Raw genomic sequence first — 26,356 nt, 5'->3', positions numbered from 1 at the left:
TGTACTTATGATTGTCATTGAAACGAATGTTCAAAGAAACCAAACGATTAATGTTATGATTTACCACACGTTGTTTTTTATTTATCGGATTTAATTTCTGTTTGATTTAGGCGAGTTTATTGAAATTTCAAAAAATGTAATTAAATCTAGTAATGGATCAAATTCGTGTAGACACCGCGGTTGTGAAGTACTTACGACTCTCACGTTTTTATTGACACTGATATAGTTTCAGAAATGTTGAGAAAAAGACAAAAATCTTGACTACTCATGTTGACTGTATGCATTAATACATTCGAAATTGAAATAATGTGCCGTGCTAGTGCCGGAGTGCCTTTAATCTTTAATCTCATAATTTCTGTCCAGTAGATTGGCGCTTTCAGGAACATTTTGTTGTATGAAAACCAAGTTAGCGTGATAATTGAGTATTGGCTTCCATTTCTAATTATTTTCCATGAAATTAACTAGTATCCATTAAACAATTTTCAAAATTATATTGTCAAATATTAGCTTGCCCCTGGTAGGAAAATGTAGTAACCGGAGCAGGCAACGAAATACATCGTCGTCGAAACGGCAACGTCGCCCTCGTTAAACTTGTGTCGGGCCGACAGTTCGCCACGGCACTTCAGTCCGCGAACAACTAACATGGCGACTGCAAAAGCGACAGCCAAATTTTTCACGCACGGTACCTGCGAGCAGTACGAGCAAGTATTGAAACTGTATCCCCAGGCGCTCAGGTTGAAAGCTGATAACAAGGCGAAAAAGCCGGAAGAACTCATCAAATTAGACAACTGGTAAGTACCGTAAGTGCGACAACACTGTGTCAATGAACTCCGTTATTCGACTGTTTTAGCGAGTGCCTGCATTGGTCTTTAAGTGGGTTTTGTCGTCTATGCACCCCCGCGAACATCCTTGATACGCGCGTGCAGCCAGTTGACAAATTTACGATCCGTTTCGCGTGAAATTTCCAAACAAATCGCGTGACGACATCATGGCCGGACCGCACCGTTTCCTTTCCCCATTTTATCGATATTCCTTCCAAAGTTTCAGTCACTTTGGCTCCCTGTGGTCGTTCAAAAACACTTTTCACGCGATAAATTCAACGAAACCCTTTAAGAAAACGGGGCAAAAGCACTTGGTTAACAAAAGACGATCGTCGCTTTCAAAATGGTTCCCGTTCAGTCAGACAAAGCACACTACGTGTCCCCGATTCGAGCCGATATTTTCCCTTCGAAACTGAGAATTGCCCTAGAAATTTGAAGATTTCTTGCTGCACACGTGCATCCACGTTGTTTACTTTCAAATAAATCCCGCCTGCCGCCTTTTGCCATTTGAATTTTGATTGATCTTTACCGACGAATAGTCGCCCGTGGTGGGGAGGAGGTATAATCCGCGATGTGCACATGTTTTCGAAGGAAAGGATAACAAGACTGCTTTTGTTATTCTTTTGATTCTATTGTTTTTTTCTTTAGATATATGTGTCACACTGTGATATCATGTATAACCAACGTCTGTAGTATACTTACCCAAGTATGAATCTATACTGTTTACTATATTATTTATTCAATCAATAACAAGATGTTGATCTAATGAATGAATTTTAAATCTTGGACTTGTCTTGCCAGACAATAATTAGATACTTATATAGGGTGTCCCACAAGTGTTTCATTATATTTCAGTGAGTAATAGTACATTGAAAAATAATATGACTCCCCATATAAATCATATTCCAATAATGCTTCATTAAGAAGATACAGGGTGTTAAACTTTACTTAAAAAATCCAACTTTTATTGATATATTCAAAACCGTTTGAGATATGTAAGTGAAATTTGACACGTTTTGAGAGTTAATGTAGACGCATTTATTTATGCAAAAAGGCTATTTTTCATTTCACCAGTGGCGTGCGTACGGACACCACTCAGCACATTGTTAAAGAAAAAAATGGTGTGCCACTGCTTTTTATCAAAATAAAAATTATTTTTAGAAGTTTAATTTCATTTAGAAGAGAAATGCTCACTTGACTCTTTTTCGTCCGACGCATCGTTTGCCAGTAAAAAATTGAATACCGTCTACATGCACAAATAGTATGCATATCCGCAAGTTTAACTAATAATAACGATTAACTTAAATCCAGATAGCTGCTGTCAAGTACTTGACGTATTATGATATGCGTTGTTATGACTACCCTACAAATTAATGTATTGTCATTAAATAAGAACTTTTTATAAATATTTTATTGAATGTATTAGGTGTACAACTTTGCTTCCGCCGTTTTTGAATAGATGTATGTAGCGGTAAGTAATGATCGAAATAAATAACCCCATGTGGGCATGCAGGAGCCTTGGGCACCTGTTAACATAACCTCATAAAAATATTAGTCTATTTGTGTCTTCATCATAAAGTTATTCGCAATTGAAAATGTCAGTGTACGAGCCAAATTCTCGTCATTTGCGGGAGGTTTTACTTTTCTGCTTCAATATGAAGAAATCTGCTGCTGAGGCTCATCGAATGCTCTCAGATACTTATGGGGAAGCCACTATTAGTGAAAGGACATGTCGTGAGTGGTTTCAGCGCTTCAAGAACGGTGATTTTCACGTCGAAGACCAACATAGCGGTGGAAGAAAGAAGGTTTTCCAAGATGCGAACTTGGAAGCATTACTTGACGAAGACTCGTGTCAAAGTCAACAAGAATTGGCACAATCATTGGGAGTGACTCAACAAACAATCTCAAAACGCCTCAAAGACATGGGAATGATTCAGAAGCAAGGATATTGGGTGCCGTACGAGTTGAAACCAAGAGATATTGACAGGCGTCTGTTCGCTTGTGAACAGTTGCTTGCAAGGCAAAGACGGAAGGGATTTCTGCATCGTATTGTGACTGGGAACGAGAAATGGGTTCATTACGATAATCCCAAACGCAAAAAGACTTGGGGATATCCCGGCCATGCTTCCACGTCGACGGCCAAACCGTCTATTCATGGTTCCAAAATCATGCTCTGTATTTGGTGGGATCAACTCGGCGTAATATATTATGAGCTGTTACAACCAACTGAAACAATCACAGGTGCTCTTTATCGAACCCAATTAATGCGTTTGAGCCGAGCATTGAAAAAGAAACGGCTGCAATACAACGAGAGACATGATAAAGTGATTTTGCAGCACGATAATGCTCGACCCCATGTTGCGCAAGTGGTCAAGAAATACTTGGAAACATTGAAATGGGAAGTCCTACCCCACCCGCCATATTCTCCTGACCTAGCTCCTTCTGATTATCACTTGTTTCGATCCATGGCACATGGGCTAGCTGACCAACACTTCCGGTCTTATGAAGAAGTAAGAAATTGGATAGAATCGTGGATCGCTTCAAAAGATGTCCAATTTTTTCAACACGGGATTCGTATGCTGCCCGAAAGATGGGAGAAAGTAGTGGCCAGCGATGGACAATACTTTGGATCCTAAAGGTATAATTAGTTTTTTACAATAAAATCGCGAAATTCGGAAAAAAAACGGCGGAAGCAAAGTTGTACACCTAATATCATTTTTTTCAATTGTGTTAATTTGTTTAACTTAATAAATTAATTATAATGGCTCAATTTACATCAGCTGAACTTGCGGATATGCACCTTATTTACGGAATGGCAAATTGTAATGGCGAGCTAAATTATGTCTTGAACAAAATAGCCACCAATTTGAACAATTTCTGTAATATTACGGCAAATAAATAATATTTAAAACACACTTAATATTATTAAAACCATTTAGAGAATATCGTGCATATAGACGGTATTCAATTTTTTACTGGCAAACGATGCGTCGGACGAAAAAGAGTCAAGTGAGTATTTCTCTTCTAAATGAAATTGAACTTCTAAAAATAATTTTTATTTTGATAAAAAGCAGTAGCACACCATTTTTTTCTTTTAAAATGTGCTGAGAGATATCCGTACGCACGCCACTGGTGAAATGAAAAATAGCCTTTTTGCATAAATAAATGCGTCTACATTAACTCTCAAAACGTGTCAAATTTCACTTACATATCTCAAACGGTTTTGAATATATCATTAAAAGTTGGATTTTTAAAGTAAAGTTTAACACCCTGTATCTTCTTAATGAAGCATTATTGGAATATGGTTTATATGGGGAGTCATATTATTTTTCAATGTACTATTACCCACTGAAATATAATGAAACACTTGTGGGACACCCTGTATATTTTAAAAAGTTTTAACATTATTTTCAAATGTTTTTTCTCAAGCGACTATGTATAAGTTGTTTTCTTGCAAAATGAGTTTTTCTATTGTATGCATGTATAGAGCTGGTCTTGGTATCTGCATAAAAATTACTATGAACTGGTATTGTACAACGGCTCAGTCTAAGGCTGCTCTATCTATTTTCTTCCTCAAGACATGTCTCTAATTTTTTCCACTTTTATTGAATTGCAAAGCAGCCACTTTAGACATGAGCAAAATAGGGACATGTACCAGTTTAAAAAAAAATTACGCAGGGCTTACGAGTTCGTAACTAAAATTTTCAGTCATAGGAGTCTTTGTTAACTTAAAAAAAATGCTATTCTGGTCAAAACGGAAATAACTTCAAATAGAAAATTTAATGAAGAGAACTGTATCTGTTGACATCGCGAAGAGTAATTAAACGAAAATAAGAAAAAATTAACAATTTTCAACTGGTCTAAAATCACCGATCATCACTAACTCTTCAGGCTATCGTTCTATCAACTGTGCTATAGAGACACATTATTTCTTTCGGTTTATTGGAGGTTCCTCTTTTCCCAACTTTATGATTAATAGTAGGAAACGGGAGACGTTAGTCCCATGGTGAATACTTTGTTGTACAAGTTCTTTATAATTTTGAATATTATTCTCTAATTATTGTAAAAATAGCATTATGATACGTCAATTAATTGCTGCATATTATTAAGTACTCTAGCAAGCAAAGGGTACACAACATGAATTCCACTGTATGTTTAAAACTGTATTTATTTAAAACTTTTTATAAACAAATTTAAAGTAATGTCGCTATATGCATCCAATGGATTTAATTCATTTTGCAATCTGTGATTTGTGAATATTGCACAAAATACCCGGTTTAATTGCGCATACGCCGATCTGGAGTCTGACTCCATGTCAACACTTATCGCTGAAAGAATGTTTCACTGAAAGCTACAAATCGCTCTCGCAAGCGCGTTCCCATCTGCAAAGGTAATTAGAATTCCAGTGCAAAACGTGTTTATGAGCTTCTGGGTCAAGGTCGGTCGCAACAAAGACTCGAAATAAATCTATTAATAAAATCTAAACGTACCGTTTTATCTAAAAATGACGTCGCTACGCAATACTATACCACACTCGCCGTTTATTTACTCTCTCTTCCAATGGAATCAGCTGATTTAAAAATTATTGCACTTTCCGCCGTCTGTGACGTATTTAGGTGGTCTTTGGGAGATCCTCGTTCCTACGTTTGTTCTCGTTCACGTGTCAAGGTTTTATCTGCGATTATTTTATTTCACTCATTACGCATACATGCAGTGCTGATGTAAACATTCGGAGCTGCAACTTACATTGGTCTCAATTCTATACAAAAAGGTCAAGTTAAGTTCTTTAAAATCCTTAGCAGTTGAGCGATGACCTGTCATGCGTGAACATCCTGTATATTTCAACAGCTTTACCGGTTTCTGCCGATGATCATAGCAGGAAACATCGCGGCCGACCGCAGATGGTTCATGGCTTGGCAACTGTTGGCGACGAATAAACGACCTGTCTCATTTCCTCTGACCAAAGCTCATTATCCGTTTTAGCTTAAATACCTAAACCGTACTTGCTTCACATTTGTACGTCCAACCATGTATATCTTCATCAGTTTTATGGTGACCAGTCCATTAGCAGTTTAGAAAGGAATTGACTCACTCATATTACGCGAATAATTCGGTGGAAAATACTAAAGCCAGATCTGACGTCTGACTAATTTCATTTATGAGCAATAGAAGAATAAAATGCGTAATAGGGATTCGTTCCTTTGTATGGTAAATGCACGCTCATATCTAGCAACTTTCATGTTGCATTTGCAGTCAAAGTAGGTCTCGTGAACCACTATTCATTGTTATGATCGGCAAGGTGATCTATGTAAAGGTTACGGTATTTTAAATTTCCTCTTCCTGATGGATTTAATGAATGGAAGTGTTTTCGTACCGGTTTTCGATTGCTCATTACGTCAGGCAATTGTGGCTACAAATTACATGCATATATGTAACACTGCAAGCTAATAACCGTTTGATAAGATGTTACTAATAAATGTTGCTGAATAAAGTAATATGTGCACCTGGAAACTGGAACAACCTGATAAGTCTTATCAGCGTTTCGAGAGGATTTGGTAGATAGATGGAACACCTAACTATCTTATCAATTTATGGCTTTTAGTACAGCACGACTCATCACTTGATTAATGCAGAAATATTTTTGTTCTACGCTAAAAAGATGCATTTTTAAAACTGAAAGCGCTGATGGGGAGGTTGCATTTTTCAATAATCGGTTGTCGTCAATATCTTGAAAATGTGTGTAGTAAGCAGTAAAGATTTGAAATCTGTGGTTTTACACAAAATTTTGAATTTACAAATATGATGAAATTGTTGAAATTAGTTTGGGATATTCCAGTGTATTGCGATTATGATCTTTGAAAACAACGAAATAATGCACATCTCAGGATGTGAAGATTATTCGTATTTCGGAAAGTTATGTAGCAAATGCTTGACCGAAACTACAATTAAATTCTCCTATTCTTGTTTGCCATTAAAGCTCAGTTGTGTGCATTCATCTAAACTCCACCTGCTGTTAAACTGAAAATTTTGACACAAACAATGGAACGTATGTCAAATTTAAGACTTAAACCCCAGCTCAAGTTTAAAATTGAGGTGTACAACTGGACATAAGGTGTATTATTTCTCACTTGTTTAGGGGGGAAGTAGTACATTTTCTATTCTTCAGTCGGTATTTTTAAAACTCAATATGTAACCGTATGTTTGTTTTCGATTTATGCGTCGCAACAAAATATCGACGGGGCGATACATGCTCATATTATAAAGACTGCCTTAAGATAGATTCTCAATCCTTTAAAAAAAAACTTCATTTAACTAAAGATAACAAAATAATATTTGTTTTCCAATTAAATGTTAGATGAATTTTGAATATTTCTCCATTTTTTCAAAATTTGTAACAATTCCGAAGTTCACATTTGGAAAATATTCTCTCAGGTAATTGGTTGTAGGTAAATAATGTCATGTCTGTTATTATACCTTTTGAACCATTAATTTCCATAAAACCCTTTTTTGCACGTCACTGGTGTTAACCATTTTTATTAAACATTACCCATGTTGTTTGGCGTCTCTCAATGCTTAAATTAAACATGGCATATTTTAAAAGAAGAATGAAATTTCATGCAATGACGATAAATATGTCTCAACGTATCGGTCCAATAATTCAACAACATTGAAAAAAAATTGTATGATCCTTCCCGTAGGAAGTTTTGAGCTATTTGTTGTCAGATAAAACCTAAGAGGTTCTCTAAAGCCTGCTATCCTAATAATTCCATTATTTCAAACTTTCACAAGTTGCTTTGAAAAAAACCCTTAGCTTAAGAATTATTGTGTTGTAGGTACCAAAACGAACTGCCCAAGAAAATCAAATCGCGAGGTAAAGATGCCCACATGAACCACGAAGAACTAGTAATGACGATGAAATGGAAACAAATTCGAGGAAAATTCTACCCACAGCTCAGTTACTTGGTCAAAGTGAACACACCTAGGATGGTCATGCAGGAGACGAAAAAAGCTTTTAAGAAACTACCTAACTTGGAACAGGCCATCACTGCTTTAGGGAATTTGAAAGGAGTTGGCACCACAATGGCAAGCGGTAAGTTAGAAGAAGCTGTTCGTAAAAATTGGTAACGATAATAACGTAAATAGCTTGTTACATACTACATTTATCGTAGGTAGCAAAAAATTGCACGTTGTCAGCTGTGTTACATTTTCAAAAGGAAACTAGACCAAGTTCTCTCTTTACGTTTTAAATCGGCGATTGTCGATCAGAGAGCACGTAGATCGTGAATATTCCAAGTCGGAATAGATCGACCTTCGGTTTGCGGGCTACAAAAAGCACCGAGAATCGTTTCGTTTCGTTGGCAGGCACCGAGAGAGGCGAAGCAAAAGGTGGCCCAAGATGCCGGTTGCACACCCAGGCGAGCAAGGTGTTCGTTCGTAGTCGAGGGCCATTTGCGTAAGAACAGCCGCGTGTTGGCATGATGTTATAGAGAACAACGATGTCTGAATTCTAGAAGTGGGACTCTGAGGGTATTATTCTACAGATTTGACGAAAGATAGGTCTCACTTGAGCAGGTTTAGTTTCTGAGAGATATAGAGAGAGAGCGTGAGCGAGATAAAGAGTTGTGTTATCTAATCCTTGATAGTCACATATCTAGAGCCTGTCTTCTGGACGAAAATTTTGAGCAAAAGATTCTTGAAAAGAGAGAAAACAGTTCTAAAATGGTTCAAATTTGCAACAGTAAACGTGGATTCCTTAGAATTTTGCAAAATACCTCGAGAATCCTGAAAAAGACTTTCAATATCAGTATGCAGGAAAGCTCATTCCGTATTAAAGAATGATAGTTCCTGTACTATGGAAAAAATTGTCAGTATCCATTAACTAATAAAAGTAGAATTTGAAGTAAAATGTCCATGGAAAAAAATCTCCGTACAAAAGGAGGTTTTGGGTGTTGATTTGTGCCAAAGTTGCCTATTTATCCATGTGGACAGAGAATAGTAAGAGAGAATATATATATATTTCCCATCTTCGCACTTTTTGTTTTGTCCCCATATTAAAACCTCGTTGCTCTCACATTGAGGTTACCTTGCTTTAGACAAGATATACCTATAGAAAGGTAGCTATAACCAGCAGCATGACATGGTATACGGTGTAACACTGAGGCAGCAATTATTTGCTTTAATTTCATATGTGTTTGCAATTATTATTATGACTTCAGGCAGAACTATTAGCGCTTGATATTATATAGAGTTAACTTTGTCGTTGCAGCACTGCTGGCAGCAGCTTCGCCAGAATCAGCCCCCTTCATGGCCGACGAATGTTTGATGGCCATTCCGGATATTGAGGGCATCGACTACACCACCAAAGAGTACCTGAAATTCGCGCAGCACATCGATTCGGTGGCGGAACGACTCAACATGGACGCGGAGCGGAAAAACGGTGCCACGCGGTGGTCGCCCCACAAAGTGGAATTGGCCATTTGGACGCATTTCGTTGTTTCGGATTTGAAGCCCGAACTTTTAGACGATGTTAAAATTGAAAACGGAACCAGCATCCAGTCGTTATCGGCCCTACACCAAAACGGGGATTCCTTAGATGCCGATGCTACGATTACCTCAGATGAAAGTAATTCTACAGGTAAGCGCAAAGGAAACCATTCTTGATAGAGGTATACGAGACGTTGCAAAAAAGTAGATCAATCTATCCCCATCATAGATACATGTAGAAAAAAATCAATTTAAGAATACAACGTTTAAAAACTAAACATATTTGTAAACAATCTATTTTTGATTGTCATCTTTTTTTTATCGCTCAGGTGGTGTGCCCTTAAATGGTAAATCAACGCCCGCCTCAGCAGTACCAGCTTCAGCACTCGATGAAGACACTCGAGACACCACTGCCTCATTCGCAGATACTGATAACGGAAGTCCTGCTATTTCTGCAGACGATTTAGGAGAGAACAGCGCTTCTGCCTCTAGTGTTAGCGAATCCACGAAAGACTCTATGCAGGTTGTAATTTATTAACGCGCTAATAAGATTCTTCGCTTATTAAGGACGCGATTTCAGGACGAAGACTCGAACAGCATCGGATTTGCTGGATCAAAACGGCCGCTAGACAATGCGGTTGATGGTCCTCCGTCCGCAAAAAAGGTGCGTGAGGAGACCAAGTGACGACACCCCCCTCGAGTTAAGTCCCTTCTCTATGCGACTACGAAGTAAGGTTAGGTTTACAACCACTACACGACGATGTTATATACTTTATCCAGGATGTGTACAGGACAGCGCCAGTGACGGGAGTTTGCGACTTTTTGTGCGTGCACTCGCTCCCTCGGTACATGCGAGTTGTTTAGTTTCATTTGCTGTGGTTGAGTTAACCTTTCAAGTAAAGAAAAACCATATAGTTTTATGTAAGTATTGCTTGCATGTACCGTGAGAGTCGCAACGAAAGAGAACGTATTTCTTAGTAATATATGCCTTTAGACAGAGACAGACGAGAGTGTTACCTTTGAACATAATAATAGCAACAGTTTTGATAGTCTCGTATTATTTGTTGCTGATAATATTCTATCTCTAAGGTTAATAAGTTATTATTTTGCATATAATATATATTAAACTTAACTTGATTTTGTTTAAAGATTGATGGAAGAGTCATTCTTTCCAATTAGTTCGTATGTTCATTCCTACTTGATGGATTTTTGTATTTTATTTTTTAACTAATAAAGAGTATTAATTAATACTGAAGGCGGATTTAGTTTTTCAAATTATTCATAGTTCGGTATCAGTGGAAACAGAAGGTGGGATTATCCAAGTTTTATAAAATTTTGGATTTAACTCAATAATTTTTCCATTTCTTTTAATAATTTCTTTATGTACAAAAATGCTTACTCTACAACCATAGCGTTTTCACCTCTGTTGTCTCTGTCATCAGTCTTTAAATTTGGATACAATTTGGCTATTAAACTACCTCCCTGTCTACCAGCAAATTCCGGTCTGTTGTTTTGTCCCTTAAAAAAAAATCTTACATATCCCCTTTTTGGCCAACACTCACAATCTCTTCACAGCTCATACTTTTTCCTGCATGTGTCTGAATATTTCATAAAGAGTCCTTTGGGAGTTGTAAATGGAACCTTTAGTGGAACCTTGTCGCGAAAATGCAGGAGTAATATTTGCAAGAGGTGGCGGAGACATTGGACTGTCTGTCGTTGCTCTTATTACGGAAGCTCGTTGGGCATTTTCGTCTTTAGATGGACCTAAAGAATTAATTACAAGTATTACGTTAAGTATAGAGGAAATTAACATGCTCATTTGTGTAGCTCACCAATGTTATCAAGCTGATTTAGCGCCTCGTCCAAATCAACTTTTTCACTTCCTTTGTCGTCATCGAAATTAAATTTATGACAGTCCAACAGGCATTGGTAAACCAATTTGTGATTATCCGAGTGAAGATTGTTTTTCAGGAAATTTTCCAACTCGTTCCACATCGCTTTGTATTGTTCTTCTCGTTTTTGTCCCTTTACTCGTTGCCCGATATTTTGTGGGTGCAGGGGCTCCATCTTTGATTCTAAGGCTATAAGGTTGTAGATTACCTTGTTGCAAACGAATACTTCATCGTCAGTGAGCTTTTCTTTGACTATCAAGGCCGGCAAAGGATCAATATACTATAATACAAAATCTAATATCAGGTATCCACAGAAAGTCTAAATACCTGTTTGAGGTTAAATATTAACGTAGAACTGATGGTTAAAGGCCAGTATTTAGTGTGCCTGTTTAAACGCTCCCTAACTTTATCTAGAGGTTTGAGACCGTCTCCGGGTGTTTTTATTTTAATCGGTAGCAGAGTGTTCTGTTTTATCAACATTCCAAAATCAGGAATTCTGTAATCTGTAACCCTGCCTCCACAGCCTTCTGACACAGAAGGCGGATCTTCTAATACAGATCTTTAAACAAACATTAAACAACAAAATCTGCAGCAAACGACTGATAATATCTACCTAGCGGTGCAAAGAGTATGAATAAAAATTTCTCCCCCATGGGCCACCAACAAATGGCTGGTAATTTTCCCACCCGCTTTCCTGGGCATTTCCAACATTACAGATCTACCGCCAAGTAAGAAATTTATCAAACAAAGTGAAGGTCTAGAATTTACGTCTACAGGGGTAATGCGATGCACGGAGGTACAGTTTTGTAGTTCATTGCCCGTCATTCCTCGAGGGGTACACCATTTTAAGGTAACCTAAAATAACAGATTGGTATTGACCATCTTCAACCAGATTTAGTGTGAGAAGAAATAAGACTTATTACCAAAAGTAGATCAGAAATTTGGAATTGGAATTGTGTTATTCAGAACTTACAGTTTCATACTCTAAGCCCTCCTTAATAGTTCTAATAGCCGCTGAATCTGAAGCATTACTTTTGAAAATAGCTGTATGGGCTGTGCTGGCGTGGAAAATTTCAACGTCGTAATTAGCCGAGGAACTGGCATTTTGTTCTTCTTTCATTGGAATACCTATAGAAAGTACGTTCAATGATAAGGAAATTGCACAACCAAAAAGAGATGGAAATTTTTGGACGACACTTGGCAGACACCTTTAGTTAATACTGAAAATAATTATTTATTGATTCAAATTGAAAGACTGAAAAATAAATATTATATTTTTTACTGGCATGGATTCCAATAAATGGTTGATGTCATTCTGAAGAATTATGCTTCAAACAATTAGTATTCTATACCAAAAAGTTTCCAGTGGCTGAGGAGGATCTCTTATTTTGTTTGCCATAATGTCCCACAAACGTTTGATTGCAAATGTCATGGTAAAAAATTAGTATGAGCCTCTTCAAATCTGTTTAAAAAAATCCTTCCTATATGAGAACAGCCATTATGTTGCGACGATTTTCAATTTCCTGCAAGGGAAAACCACCTTCGTGCAAGCCAACAATTTCACCTCAGTATTCAGTTTACTTTTTGTTACACATATATTCAATGTTTCCTTTTTCCTACCTGTGACTGTTGTACTTGCTAAATCATAGTGATCCAAAATAAGAGTAGACAATTTGTTTGGAATTAGTGGAGCTTTAATTGAGTGCACCTCAGTAGTTAATATTGGAGACAGCTGTAACGCATCAAAACAAGTTTATATCAGTAATTTAAATAACTTTTTTGAACTCACATTCTTTGGAGGATGATTATTTACTGACGACTCCATATTCACTGGAAAAGTATTTATTATCACCAAATGACAGTGGTGGATGGGTAACAAGCTAAAAGACAATTTTAACTATATCAGCATTCGATCAAAATTAAATAACTTGCACATACTTTTCATTACCTGCTACAACTTTATTCTGTTGATTTAAAACCGTCAAAAAAATTTCCTCCAATCTGTTCATACTCTCATTATCTCTGGCTGAGGTTATGCAAATAACTCGACATCTATAAATCATCAACTTTGTTCTTTTATTAATTATAGTCATGAAGGAATAAGTACCTGTTGATAATTTGCCCACCATCACTTTTGAATTTATCCAATTGATACTCTGTAGGCTCACAAAGTCCTTCTACAGCAGCTCTCAAGCCATGCAACACAGTGTAATCTGGGGGAGGTGTTGATCGTAATGAGGGAGGTGCTGGAGGAACTCCAATTAAAGCATAACCATTCATGATCTAAGAAGTAATTAAAAATTAAAGCACTTTTTGCTAACACAATTTGTCTTAAAACTTACATGGCTAATTGATTGCTGTGTAGGTGTCCAGGAATTTAAAATATGGGCCACTGTATCACTAGCAAAGAACCTTACCTAAAAGTTCCATTCCTCTCATTATCTCAACTTCAGGTGCATGAAAGATATGCATATACTTTTGTAATAGATCAGGCTAAGATATAAGAATGGAAACATGTATAAAGCAAAATATACAGTGTAAATTTGTAATCCTGCACACAGTAATTTGTATGTATTGCTACGGTGTATCTGTTACTGTGCTGGATTGATACATCACCAAACAACACATTGAGTGGCGCTACCGAAAATCTCAGGTCACAATATTTTACTTTTCTTATATCTTTGCATTGCAACCAAGGTAATATGTATCTAAATTAAATATTTCTTACCAGTTTTCCCGTAGGAAATAAATCCCACACAATTCTACAATATTCTATGGCACTTTCCACACTAGAAGTCCATAGGGTTTTCGATATGGGGGTCATGGGAATAAAACTGGGAGATCGGCCTTTTAGGAATTCGAATTCTATGGGATTTTCACAGGATATGCCGAAGTAGGGAGTGTGGTCCAATACGAAGACAGTTTTATGGTTTGCGGGGAACATTTTCTTGCTTTGGAGAGAAAAAGACATTTTAGAATTGAATAATAACTCACTTAAAATAATAATATTAATACAATTAATAAAATAATAATATTCAAATTCCAATGTTTATGTCATAGTTTTTAAATGTTTTATTTTGCTGAAATTGTACTGTCACGACTTTTAACATGACATTGACATCTGTTTGTGTGCCGACTTTACATTATTGTTTAAATTCATTTTAATTTGACTAGATGTCGCAAAGGCAGCACATCATCTTAGAGCGTGTGTTGTCGCGAGAATCATTTACGAACAGCACCAGACGAAATTAACAACTATAATAAATACGTTTGTAATAATAATGGAATGTTTTTAGTTATTTAATCAATTTCCAAAGAGTTTAACGGGCGAGTGAAGCGAGTGCATTAATAAAGTTTTGAATGTCCATTAATCCACGATTGTTGATTTTAGAACATTTCGTAAATTTAAAAAAATCGCTTCAATTTTGAAACATTTTGAATACACATCCAGATTTAGACATTGTATTAGATTTAAACCAAGAACACTGATTCCTACTTAAAATGTTCCGAAGCGTCTTTCGAAATTATCGCCATCTTTCCGCAGCTTGCATATTCAACAGATTTCTTCTTGTGACATATGACAATATTCGAAAACTGTCACCTATCATATAAAAAAATTGAGCGGAGGGAAGGCCGTGAAGAGAATGAATAGAAAATGCCTCCATTTTGTTTATTTTCTAATGCGAAAAGTTTAGTATCGGCACGGAAAAACAGTGATAAATAAGTAACAGGCGGACGTATCGCAAGGGAAAAAGATCGGGACTGTTTCACAGAGGCGTATATATGTATCTCGTGCGTTTCCCTCGCGCCGAGGGTGTAAAAAAATAGCAGACATTGGGCGCATCGCGAGTAAGCACTTTGTCAAATTGACTACTTCAGTCTCCGGGACGAAGAATACCCCGTATAACGGCAATAACGCTGGTTACCGTGTGGTCTCGGCTGACAAACAGGCGACATTAAACTCGAAAAAGGGCAAAAGTGCGTTGAAGTCTGCGCCCCCGGCTTTATCTTCGCCGATAATGAACCACGTGACGGGGCACTTCAGAAAGAACGAGGACAACCCTCCGAATAACCAATACGAAGTCGAGGAAATGGACACCCAAGAAGGTGAGTCTTCCATAAGGAAATTCTTCATAAAATGTTAGATGATTGTCCACATATCCCATTCCATTCCCTTCTGGGCTCTGACAGCGCTTTCTGACGTTTGTCAACTTCAGTTTCATTTTGCAAGTGCAAAAGCTATCGTCATACCGTCGTCATTTAAATGGCCCCAGACAATGGTCATTATGTAGTTTTTTAGTAAAAATATTCATTTTCTATAATTAGAATTTCAGAAAGTTCATAATTTTTTTACAAAAACCATTTTAGAAATGTCTCCATTGATACAGCATTTGACAGAAACATTAGTTGAAGGGGTTGTGTTAAGTTAGAGAAAGATTGAATAATTCATAGCATTTTTAGCACTTCGTTAAATATCCTAACAAAAAAGTTGCTATTAGGGTCGTTAATTAGATTTAGATAAAAGGAATATCAATCAGGTAATTATTGTTTTTTGTGTATGCTAGGTTTGAAATTCGTAGCTTTGTTCTGGGTCATTATTTTATGGGAACATTCTGGTGCATTTTAAACCTTGATAAAGGTGTATTAACCCCAGCAAGTGAAACTAATTATATACATAATTCTTTTTGTGTGTTCCATGGTCCATATGTTTCTAATTTGCTTCCAATCTTACTCTGGGCTCCGCGGTCCTATTATGTTTACTATTCAAGGAACATATCCTGTCATTTTAAATGATGAGTTTAATGTAAATGTGACAGAGAATAATATGGTTGTGATATTGAACATAATAGGACAACTCATCTCTCAACGACATTAACTGCTAAATCACTCAAAAACTGCAGGAATATTAATAGTGACATAATTGACGGTAATAATTGTTGAAAATCCAGTACTTTGAATATCTTCAAGTTGAGTCAAGGAATTTGAGCTATGTGGTAAGAATTGAGTAATTGCTTTACTTTTAATAATGGCCTAGGAGGGATCAGTGTGAGATAGGTATTTTATGTAGTTTTTTTAATTTGATGATTCTGAATATATCCTGGAGCTTATAAAGTCAACTTCTCAAACCCGAATTTATGCTTTTGCAATAGCACCTGATAACCAATACTAATAATTATTAAATAATATAAAACTAGTAATCACTAAATAATTTTATAAAGTGCCTTAAAAAGGTCAAAGTACAAATACAGTTTTATTAAAATTGTTGCTCCAGTAAACATCTAACAGTTATTTATTTGATGGAAGAGTGCAATTTAAAAATCTTACTTCTCATTCATACATAAATTTCATGTTCCCAAATTATGTTTCATATTTGTTTTCATGAGGAAACTCCTCCAGACACTGGATAAGCAGAACTGCTGAAATATATATATATATATATATATATATATATTTGTTTAGGCAATGTAATTAATTTGCATAAATTCCTGAATTTGGTTTAATACATTAATAGTTATTAGTGGCGGCACCAACAAACATTCCCAGTGAGTTATTTGACCCTAGGTCCATCAATGCAAATTTTATATTTTGTTGGCAGGTTATAGGGTTTTAAAGAATAATTTATTGTAGTTTGAAATAAGTAATCAATTATTTGCAACTTTTAGTACAGAGGTTTAACTCCATTTACCAAGGAAGGAATTTTTTACACAATTCCTATGAGAAAGATTCCAAGAAGAGATATACCCTTCCACTGATTCCGAATAAACCATATGTGCTTGAGCATTCTTTCTCTTTCTCATGAAATTATGGAAGAAAATATTTCTATTGCTCTATTTCTGTATTGTAAAGTTATTTCAAATTATATTAATGATACACATTACCGTTGTCAATCATTGACCAAGCACACCTATTTTTACCTAAACTTAATTTCTTTCTTCCATAGTTAACAATATGGATTACTTCACGGATACCGGAGGAGGTGAAATGGATCAAACCCAAAATGGAGAAGTGATCATAGGACCCCAGTTAGACCCCAACATGGCGGTACAAGATGCTGATATGGAAGAGGACGAAGCTCGTAGTGAGGCTACGTTCCGATTCACTGTCTCCAATTTCAGTAAATTGAAGGTATATTTCCATTTTCATTTCCATACCAAATCTCCTTTAAAAGTAATTTAGGACTCCATTCTGTCATCACCCACCTTTGTACGCAACCTGCCTTGGAAAATTATGGTGATGCCCCGGAGCAGTCACAGCCAAGATAGGACTTCGCAGAGGTCTTTAGGGTTCTTCTTGCAGTGTAATGGAGAAAGTGAGTCCAGTTCGTGGTCTTGCTATGCAGTCGCGGAGCTTCGTCTGTTGTCTGTTAGGCCAGATGTTGAAACGTTTTCTAGGAAGATTCAGCACTTATTTTATTCTAAGGTAATAATATACTTTAGCATAATGTGAATAATTTTTTGTCAGATTTGTTTCCCAATTTTGAGTGCATCAATTGAGCCTTGTGCTCAGGTACTAGCTGATAATCATCCTTCATAATTTTTCCTTATCAGATTTTTAAAATGCTCATTGTTAATGAAATTGTAGTTGAGCTTTGATAGTTTGAGTGATGTGTTGGTGTTTTTTTCAATGCTCAAGGATTGTTTTTCAACAAAAGGATGTGAGGTTTTTAAACATTTTAGGGTTATACTGTATGTCACACAATTGAAATTTGTGTTAGACAATATCATTTATTTTACTTACATTTCTTTACACTTTAATTTTGATTTGGCCCTTAAAAATGCTCTGTGTGAATCTTAATTTAAGTTTATGTTGTACTAAACGATTTATACGGAAGGCTGCCTTTTTATTTTTAATTTATGTAGTGGCTTTGTGTTTCTTCACGTCCGTTGGTTGTATCCTATGAATTAAACCGATATTTCCTGTACAGGAAAACGATTGGGGATTCTCACATTTCATGACCTGGAATGACGTTCTAGACCCTGAGAAGGGTTACATCAAAGACGACTCCATTACTTTGGAAGTTCATGTGGCGGCAGATGCGCCTCATGGCGTTTCGTGGGATAGTAAGAAGCACACTGGTGAGTCGATGTTACGTATTACGTATTCAAATTATTGAAATTTTGAATTGAATTTTCTGTTTTCAAGGTTACGTGGGTTTGAAAAATCAAGGCGCCACGTGTTACATGAACTCATTACTTCAAACTTTGTACTTCACCAATCAACTCAGGAAAGCAGTTTATAAAATGCCCACGGAGTCTGACGATTCAACGAAATCGGTCGCGTTAGCCTTGCAAAGGGTGTTTCACGAATTGCAGTTCTGTGACAAACCTGTGGGAACCAAGAAACTCACCAAAAGTTTCGGCTGGGAAACGCTGGATTCTTTTATGCAACACGACGTCCAGGAATTTTTAAGGGTAAGTTTCTTTTTTAATCCTTAAATTCTAACGCCCATTATTTTTATAATAGGTTCTCCTGGATAAATTGGAAAGCAAAATGAAAGGCACGTGTGTGGAGGGAACAGTCCCAAAATTGTTCGAAGGCAAAATGCTTTCGTACATTCGGTGTAAAAATGTAGACTATTCCAGCACTCGTTCTGAAACTTTCTATGATATTCAGTTGAATATTAAAGGCAAAAAGAATAGTAAGTTTCGAATGCAAAAGTCAAAGATTCAGATTGATAGACTGTTCCATTTTTTTTTTATTGTAGTATACGAATCATTTAAAGACTACATCGCCAAAGAGACTTTGGAGGGAGACAACAAATACGATGCAGGCGAGCACGGGCTTCAGGAAGCCGAAAAAGGTGTGATATTCTCTTCTTTTCCTCCAGTGTTGCATTTGCACCTGATGCGTTTTCAGTATGACCCAATTACTGACTCTTCGGTTAAATTTAATGACAGGTAATTAATCAATATTTTTCCTTTCTTCTCAACCTGTAACGAATATTTTAGGTTTGAGTTCTACGAGAGAATCCAGTTGGATGAATACGTCCAGGAGCAAGACTCGAACGATCCGGCCAACTACACGTTGCACGCGGTGCTGGTTCATAGTGGGGACAATCACGGTGGACACTATGTGGTTTTCATTAACCCCAGAGGTGGAAACCAGTTTTAAATTTGTTTCGGGGTTTAAACTTTGATTACTTAGGTGATGGCAAGTGGTGCAAGTTTGACGATGACGTAGTGTCGCGGTGCTCCAAAGCCGAAGCCATAGAGCATAATTACGGAGGGCAAGATGAGGACATCAACATGATGAACGTGAAACACTGCACCAACGCCTACATGTTGGTTTACATCAGAGATTCAGAGTTACCGAATGTGTTGCAAGAGGTGCGTTGATTTTACGTTTGTCGAGCGATGTTTCAATGATATTTTTTTTTAGGTCACAGATGCCGACATACCTAGTGAACTGGCTGATCGATTGGCTGAAGAGAAGAGGATGGAACAAGTGAGGAGGAAGGAGAGAAATGAAGCTCATTTATACATGACAATCCAAGTAAGAGTTTACAGAAGCCAACAAAAAATTACATATTTTATCGATTAATCGAAGAATTCCATGTTTTAGCCGGAACGGCTCTTTATATGTATATTATAAGGTCTTTGTGACATTTTTTTTTTTAAACTACGCTCTTTAAAACTGTGTATAATTTTTAGGTCCTCCTAGAAGACCAATTTGACGGCCACCAAGGGAACGACCTGTACGATCCCGAGCACGCTCAATTTCGCGTTTTCAAAATTCGCAAACAGGCCACCGTTGCAGAAATGTTGGAAATGCTGGCCGATGCTTTCAAGTACCCCCCTGAGCAAATGCGCCCCTGGCCCTTCTCACAAAGGTACTTTTCTAGTATAGCCTTAAATTTTTTTTTTTATCACAAAATTATTCGTTTCATTAGGTCAAATCAAACTATAAGACCAGGCGCTCTGGACTTGGAAGCTGACCTCCATAAACCAGTTATCGATGCTGCCGAAATTGTGAATCCCTGGAATATATTCCTCGAATTACTGCCTCCCGAGTCTGGTTTAACCAGTCTTCCCCAGTTTGAAAAGGTAAATGAAAGGAAGATAAAGCCAACATCATACTAACTTTAGTTACACACATACACATTAATGTTTCCCGCGTCGAAATGGTGACGTGGATTTGGTTTTCGTTATAGAACGACGTGATGCTGTTCTTTAAACTGTACGACCCGAAGCAAAAGAAAATTCATTATTGTGGCCACGCGTACGTCCCCGTTCACGGAAAACTGAGTGAACTCGTTCCATTGCTCAACGAGAGGGCGGGATTTGCACCAGACACATTGCTTTTACTTTATGAGGAAGTCAGGCCTAACATGATCGAGAAAATTAATAATTATAACGATCCTATAGAAAAAGTAAGTGTACGTAATGTAAGTGCAGAAATATACGAAAACGAATACATTTTTTCGGTTTTCAGATTTTAGACGAATTAATGGATGGTGATATTTTAATATTCGAGAAAGTCGGGGAAGACGGAAATTCCGATCTGCCCACCTGTATAGATTACTATAAGGACCTTTTTTATCGGGTGGAAGTCACGTTCGTAGATAAAACGATACCTAATGATCAAGGTTTTACGATGGAATTATCGCAAAGGATGACCTACGATCAGTTTGCAAGGGCAGTGGCACAAAGAGTAGGAACAGATCCGTATTTATTACAATTTTTCAAATCTCAAAGGTAAGTTTAAAACTTCTCTTTTTGGAGTATTGCGAGACTCGTCATAGAAAGAAAAAGTGGAAAAATTTACGTAATATATTAATTGTGTAAATTGAAAAGGTAAAATCAATATTTTTTTCGAAAATTTTGTTACCTCGAACATTTCCTTACAATAACAAACCATAAAATTACATTACAGTTACAAAGACAGTCCAGGCCACCCGCTTCGTTGCACGTTCGAGGGAACTTTGAAAGATCTTCTAGTATTCAGTAAACCCAAAGTCCCGAAGAAAATCTTTTACCAGCAGCTTAGTATCCGAGTAAACGAGTTAGAGAATAAGAAACAATTTAAATGTATTTACGTCGGCCCCTACATGAAAGAAGAAAAGGAGTTGATACTTTACCCGAACAAAAACGGCACCGTCGCCGACCTGTTAGAGGAGGCTAAGAAACAAATAGAATTTAGTGATGATAGTTCGGGCAAATTGAGATTAACCGAAATTAACTGTAACAAATTGTCAATGGGCCCCAAGGAAGACACTCCGCTGGAATCGTTGGCGCAAACGAAGATTTACAGGGTGGAGGAGATTCCTAAGTATTTATCTGCGTCGAGACTAGGTAATTTTTCTACATAATGTATTTTCTTTTAGAGAGGAATTAGTTTTAACAGAGGAAGAAATGCTCGTTTCGTGCGCTCATTTCCATAAAGACGTCTTCTCGACGTTTGGAATCCCGTTTCTTATTAAAATTAAGCAAGGGGAACCATTTAGTAAAGTTAAAGGTAATTATCGTTACTTAAGATAGTATGAGATGTAGATTTATAGTTTAAATTTCTAGAACGAATTCAAAAGAAACTGGCTGTGCCCGAAAAAGAATGGGAAAAGTTTAAATTTTCTATAGTGTCCATGGGACGATCGCAAGGAATATCCGAAGACGAATACGTCGTTACCTTGAGTGATTTTAAGCCTCTTGCGTCACAAGGTAAATAAACACGTTTTTTGGTCATTACAAACTTCCTAAATCGTTCTTGCAAATCAGTTTTACTGTAGTACATACATCCGTAATAGTTTTTTAATCTGGTAATGTTAAAGAGCATAAACAGAAAAATTCTTAAAAAGTGAATTTGTGGTGGCGAATTTTCGTAAACATTTGAAGTATAGATATATTGTAATTATCATAATAAATATATGTTTTTTTATTTTAGTTGGTAGTCCGCGACCTTGGCTCGGTTTGGACCACGTAAACAAAGCCCCGAAACGAACCCGGTTCAATTACCTGGAGAAAGCCATCAAGATATACAACTGATAATAGACTGAGGGAGCGCGAACGAGGACACAGTGTGACAGGCCCCAAACGTTGTGGTGTTTTTAAGTATTGTTGCCAATTCCTCGCTCCAAAATTTAATTCGAAGACGTAAGAGAAGAAAAGTCAGGCAGACGTTGGCAAAATTAGTCTTGCCTAAGCGCTCTTTTAATCCCCAATTTTAGCGCCAAGGTACCTAAAGTAATTCGGTTGTTTGTTAATTTAGTGATGTGTTAATAAAAACAAAAATATTATGAACGTTTTGATTTGAATACGTTCGTGTTACGTAATACGAGCGTTTTGTGGCACTAATTGGGACGTTTTTTTTTTGTCGATTGGTAAAAGCAAAACAATAAAAAGCTAGTTGGATGGACATATTTTTCACTTCAATTCAGAATGTATGTGATTTTTTTTTAGTCTTTGAAATTATCTAAATTCGCATTTGATTTATTCCGTGAAAATTGTGCGAAAAGGACCGATAAAGAGAACAAAAATCTATTATTTGTATTTACAAAGTGGGAATTTTTGTAGATGCGCGTAGTGGGATGTTTTCAACGTCATTCATATAATAACATTTTCAATCTCCTGTACGTTTATTACCTTTTTTTGTTTATACATACAAAGACAGACGTTAATCGGATAGTTAATTACGAGTGTTTATCTATCGAACAATTGGACAACACTTTCATAACTTTATGTGGTTGTTATACAAACGTCAACTTCAAATTAAAATGAGATTCATGCACCGTGAACAAACGTATATATTATTATACGATACCCATAAGAAGCAAGGCCACATTAAAAATCTTTAGAGATGAATTCCTTGCATAACAGTTGCTCTTATAATGATTCTATAGATTTGAATTATGTTTAATAAAAAAAAATTGCAGCAGTTTGATGAAAACCTATTACTGGCGTTCGTTATAAAGCTTACCGAGATGTTTGTTAGGAAGCAAACCTTTACATGGATACAAATCCATATTTCGACTTGAAATTCTCGTAAATTCTAATAATAGAAATCATCTTCAGAAAGAATTCTAGCAAATGGCTTGTATATTTATTACCTGGGTCCGGAAATGTTTATTGAGTTTTTGACCATTAGGTCTTCGAGGTGTCTATTTATTCTTCTTCGTTTGAATTTGTCAAAAACCCTCAATATTCTTCCATTCCATGTGATTTATTTTTCTTTCTTACAGTTCTCCTGCGTTTCAACGTGGTTTGCATGTCGTATTTGACTAGCAGAACAACTCGATCATTCGTAATCAATAATATCGAATTTGTTTAGGAATTTTGTTTAAAAACTAAATGTCTCAGTTTCCATTATCACCAAGACAAGACACTAATTTTGCCAAACAACATTTAGGGCGCAATTTGTAAATGTCCTTTCAATTTATTATTATAGTTAAATGTTAATTTCTTGTAACAGCGGACTCAAGGCAGTCGTCTTAACATTACCTGTAATTGTAAATAATATTTATTGGACTGGAGAGCTCTTTGCGAGAATATATATTTGCCAACTATTGTGAGTTTATTTTACGTTTCGTGTCGTCTGGGTTTGTTACGAATTAAAGTATAAGAATGTTTCGAAAATGGTTGATTTTATATGCATAAGGGCTATTATTGTTGTTGTTGTTTGTTGTAATAGTTTTCCCCAAAGTGTCGGCTACTGCCCAAAGCAAAAGTTTCAACACATGCTCTCATTTTTTTACAAGTGTGTCCTATCATACCTTCACCTTATACCATTATATTATTTTTAAATACATACATTTTATTTGCATAATTTCTTTTTCTTCGTCCAGTCTTGGCGGTATTCTACCTAACAGGAAACGTTTTAGTTTCAACATTTTCACGTTACACTTGTGTAATCAAAACACCTATAAAATTGTTGATAGTAGCTACTTCGAAGACAATCGACTATCTCCAAGACTGCCTACGGAGTCACGGTCAAATCAAAATCTCTCTTTTTCGTTTAGTTGAAGTATAACGTCGATTTTTAATTTATACACAATTTGTAAGAAAGCCGTATTGTATTTATTGTCGATATTTCATGTATATTTTCGTCGAAGCAGATGATCCAGCTTAGGTAACAAAAAAAATATTGCAATAAATAACTTTTAAAATCATCTGAAGCTCCTTGAGTTTAGGCGCCTTTGTTTTCTATGTAAAAAGACTACACTAACAGAGATATTAAAAGTTTATGCCACAAGTTTTGGTTTTATTTCATATTAAATAAGAAATGGTAATAGGTAATTATCTGGTCAACCAAGTGAAAACCTCGATTATTTCAGTACAAACAAATTCACGCGTGGTCTCCTGCTTCAATTGTTAAAGTTAAAATTTTTAAAAATATGAAATAAACTATCACATTATGCAGATTTTTTTGTCAGGTTCAATGTAGCGTAGGTAGCGCCTGGTACCTGCACGAAACTTTTGATAATTCCTTGAGGAATCGTCTCTCATCTAAATTTTCAAATTTTCGCTTTTTTCAACTTATTTATCTGTTCGATCTATACCGTTTAATATCAGAAATTTATCATATACTAATGCCTTGAATTTGCAAATGTTTCCCATTTTACTAGATCTGAAATTTGCTATCGGATATCGTTTCTCAAATCGAGGAACTACACTTTTATAAAAGGTGTGTTGTAAAATTTTTGTGCGTTTTTGTATCGATATCATTTTCTAGATGATTTGATCGAATATTGTTAGCGTGGCAACAAACAAAATGTTAAAACGTTCGTAATGAGAGCTGCATTAATAGCCGGAATTTTTTAAAATTTTACAATGACGTGCGATACACTATTAGTTTTCGAGAATTATTTGGAAATACCAGATCATCATTTACAAAAGTATTATCAATACAAATAATGAATTCTGAACAATTTGGAGGAGAATAGATGGTCCTTACAGGATTGAAACATGATTCTTATGTTCGTTCGTATTCAATCGTATAGCTTGATTGATAATTCATTTGCCTGCATAACATTTTTGAGGCATAATAATTGCATTTTTTGCTTGGCACTCTAAGACCGGCCTAGCTTATTGAGAGAAAAATGCAAAATTACTTCTTTTAAACTAAGACATAAAAATTCTATCTTGTGATACATCATTGTAAAGGGGTTATTAAGAACTTTTAAAAATCGCCGAAATATGCACAGGTCCGTATTTGGAAAACTCAAGTTGTTGTCTCATTATCTCAAAAGCTAAGGAACATTTAAAACTTTGAAATTTACTGGTTTGTACATATAAGAAAACTACGAAGTTCTTGTGTCAAACGTTTTGATGAAAAATATTTAGTTATCGATTCATTTAAAAAATTAAATTCCACCTAATTTTATTTTTTTCACACTCACAACTCAGAAACTAAAAATCATTCGGGAACATTGTTTTCGGTTCTTAGAAGAGTATTAAATTTTGGCACATTTCTTCCAATTTAACCGACCCTGTAACTCTTCTCGTTTAAGAGATAGCAATAATAGTACATCGAATTGGGAATACCCTGTATAACACAGTCGACATCTCACAGACCTTTCGCTCAACTCAAGATGAAATTCTTACCAGAAGTAACAATATAAACAAAAAAACGTCCTCAAATTTAAGCCAGTGATAAAGTTACCATAATTGAAAAAAGACAATTTGATTACGTACCGCAATATTCAACCCGACTAATTTCGGAAATATTATGGCCTTGTTCATATAAAAGTACTATATATCTTTTAATGCCTTTGCTCAGATTCGGAGCCATTGCGCCTTAACGATAAACTGAGGAAGTACCAAAAAATAAAATTGTCTCAATGAATTGGGCCAGCAATACATGTTCGTGTGCAAAATATTGATGTATATACACAAAAAGGAGAATCCAACAAAAAGTAATCTAAGTCAAGTGTGACAAAAAAAGGTATCCGACCCATAGTACCGCAAGCGATTTTGATTTGAAACTGGTCGACCACTTTTGTGGCCGATAGTACATTTTAATTACGAACAAGACGTAAGAAAATCTACATTGTGAAAAAATCTTTGACTTCTTTTATGATGAAATTCTTTTTAAAATAAATATATTTTATCTTTAAAGAGTTAATGGACATTTTGTGTTGATTTTTTATTTGTTGCATTATCTGTGAATCAGCATTGCAGACGTCTGCAGACTTCTTCTTTGTGCCAATTTTCTGTACATCGCGCATGA

The 26,356-nt window shown here is 36.1% G+C and overlaps 4 protein-coding genes across 6 annotated transcripts in view; 2 read left to right on the top strand and 2 right to left on the bottom strand.

The window, feature by feature from the left end:
* The window catches only part of LOC136409303 (peptidyl-prolyl cis-trans isomerase sig-7), a 109,957-nt gene that overhangs the window by 48,869 nt on the left and 34,732 nt on the right, over positions 1–26,356 (bottom strand). The gene's annotated exons all lie outside the window — the stretch shown is intronic.
* Positions 494–10,560, top strand: Amun (protein amun). Its single transcript, XM_066398918.1, has 5 exons — positions 494–791; positions 7,655–7,911; positions 9,088–9,456; positions 9,635–9,828; positions 9,886–10,560. Exons 1-5 carry the CDS (start codon positions 643–645, stop codon positions 9,988–9,990), a joined length of 1,074 nt encoding a protein of 357 aa, XP_066255015.1. The 5' UTR covers positions 494–642; the 3' UTR covers positions 9,991–10,560.
* asun (integrator complex subunit 13 asun) lies at positions 9,901–14,310 on the bottom strand. The gene is made up of 12 exons (XM_066398906.1): positions 13,926–14,310; positions 13,540–13,614; positions 13,305–13,480; positions 13,136–13,249; positions 12,987–13,077; positions 12,818–12,929; positions 12,171–12,325; positions 11,811–12,052; positions 11,525–11,756; positions 11,138–11,477; positions 10,888–11,069; positions 9,901–10,823 (listed from the first exon to the last, which is right to left on the bottom strand). The coding sequence occupies exons 1-12, from the start codon at positions 14,166–14,168 to the stop codon at positions 10,701–10,703; spliced, it is 2,085 nt and encodes a 694-aa protein (XP_066255003.1). The 5' UTR covers positions 14,169–14,310; the 3' UTR covers positions 9,901–10,700.
* Positions 14,810–24,379, top strand: Usp7 (Ubiquitin-specific protease 7). 3 transcript variants are annotated; one of them, XM_066398528.1, is made up of 18 exons: positions 14,810–15,304; positions 17,139–17,323; positions 17,375–17,617; positions 18,123–18,273; positions 18,341–18,609; positions 18,662–18,836; positions 18,903–19,095; positions 19,147–19,292; positions 19,343–19,524; positions 19,577–19,690; positions 19,849–20,027; positions 20,088–20,241; positions 20,349–20,567; positions 20,630–20,892; positions 21,071–21,466; positions 21,522–21,652; positions 21,709–21,852; positions 22,076–24,379. In XM_066398528.1, exons 1-18 carry the CDS (start codon positions 15,217–15,219, stop codon positions 22,174–22,176), a joined length of 3,333 nt encoding a protein of 1,110 aa, XP_066254625.1. In that variant the 5' UTR covers positions 14,810–15,216; the 3' UTR covers positions 22,177–24,379. The 3 variants fall into 3 exon arrangements, with proteins under 3 accessions (XP_066254625.1, XP_066254616.1, XP_066254634.1); XM_066398519.1 differs by having other exon boundaries at positions 20,349–20,573; XM_066398537.1 differs by lacking the exon at positions 14,810–15,304 and adding an exon at positions 15,496–15,735 and having other exon boundaries at positions 20,349–20,573.

This window comes from Euwallacea similis, chromosome 1 (assembly GCF_039881205.1).
Source record: "Euwallacea similis isolate ESF13 chromosome 1, ESF131.1, whole genome shotgun sequence".
In the NCBI taxonomy this organism is placed as follows: domain Eukaryota; kingdom Metazoa; phylum Arthropoda; class Insecta; order Coleoptera; family Curculionidae; genus Euwallacea; species Euwallacea similis.
This window is presented reverse-complemented; position numbering and strand designations above follow the sequence as displayed.

What these genes read in the sequence shown, in the direction of transcription:
- Amun (XM_066398918.1), top strand. Translation starts at nt 643, where the DNA reads ATGGCGACTGCAAAAGCGACAGCCAAATTTTTCACGCACGGTACCTGC. An exon ending in CTCATCAAATTAGACAACTG is followed by an intron (nt 792 to 7,654) that starts GTAAGTACCGTA and finishes ATTGTGTTGTAG; the next exon opens with GTACCAAAACGAACTGCCCA. An exon ending in CCACGAAAGACTCTATGCAG is followed by an intron (nt 9,829 to 9,885) that starts GTTGTAATTTAT and finishes ACGCGATTTCAG; the next exon opens with GACGAAGACTCGAACAGCAT.
- asun (XM_066398906.1), bottom strand. Translation starts at nt 14,168, where the DNA reads ATGTCTTTTTCTCTCCAAAGCAAGAAAATGTTCCCCGCAAACCATAAA. An exon ending in GGTGGGCAAATTATCAACAG is followed by an intron (nt 13,250 to 13,304) that starts GTACTTATTCCT and finishes GATGATTTATAG; the next exon opens with ATGTCGAGTTATTTGCATAA. An exon ending in AAATCAGCTTGATAACATTG is followed by an intron (nt 11,070 to 11,137) that starts GTGAGCTACACA and finishes TTAATTCTTTAG; the next exon opens with GTCCATCTAAAGACGAAAAT.
- Usp7 (XM_066398519.1), top strand. Translation starts at nt 15,217, where the DNA reads ATGAACCACGTGACGGGGCACTTCAGAAAGAACGAGGACAACCCTCCG. An exon ending in TCGGTTAAATTTAATGACAG is followed by an intron (nt 19,096 to 19,146) that starts GTAATTAATCAA and finishes CGAATATTTTAG; the next exon opens with GTTTGAGTTCTACGAGAGAA. An exon ending in ATCCTATAGAAAAAGTAAGT is followed by an intron (nt 20,574 to 20,629) that starts GTACGTAATGTA and finishes TTCGGTTTTCAG; the next exon opens with ATTTTAGACGAATTAATGGA.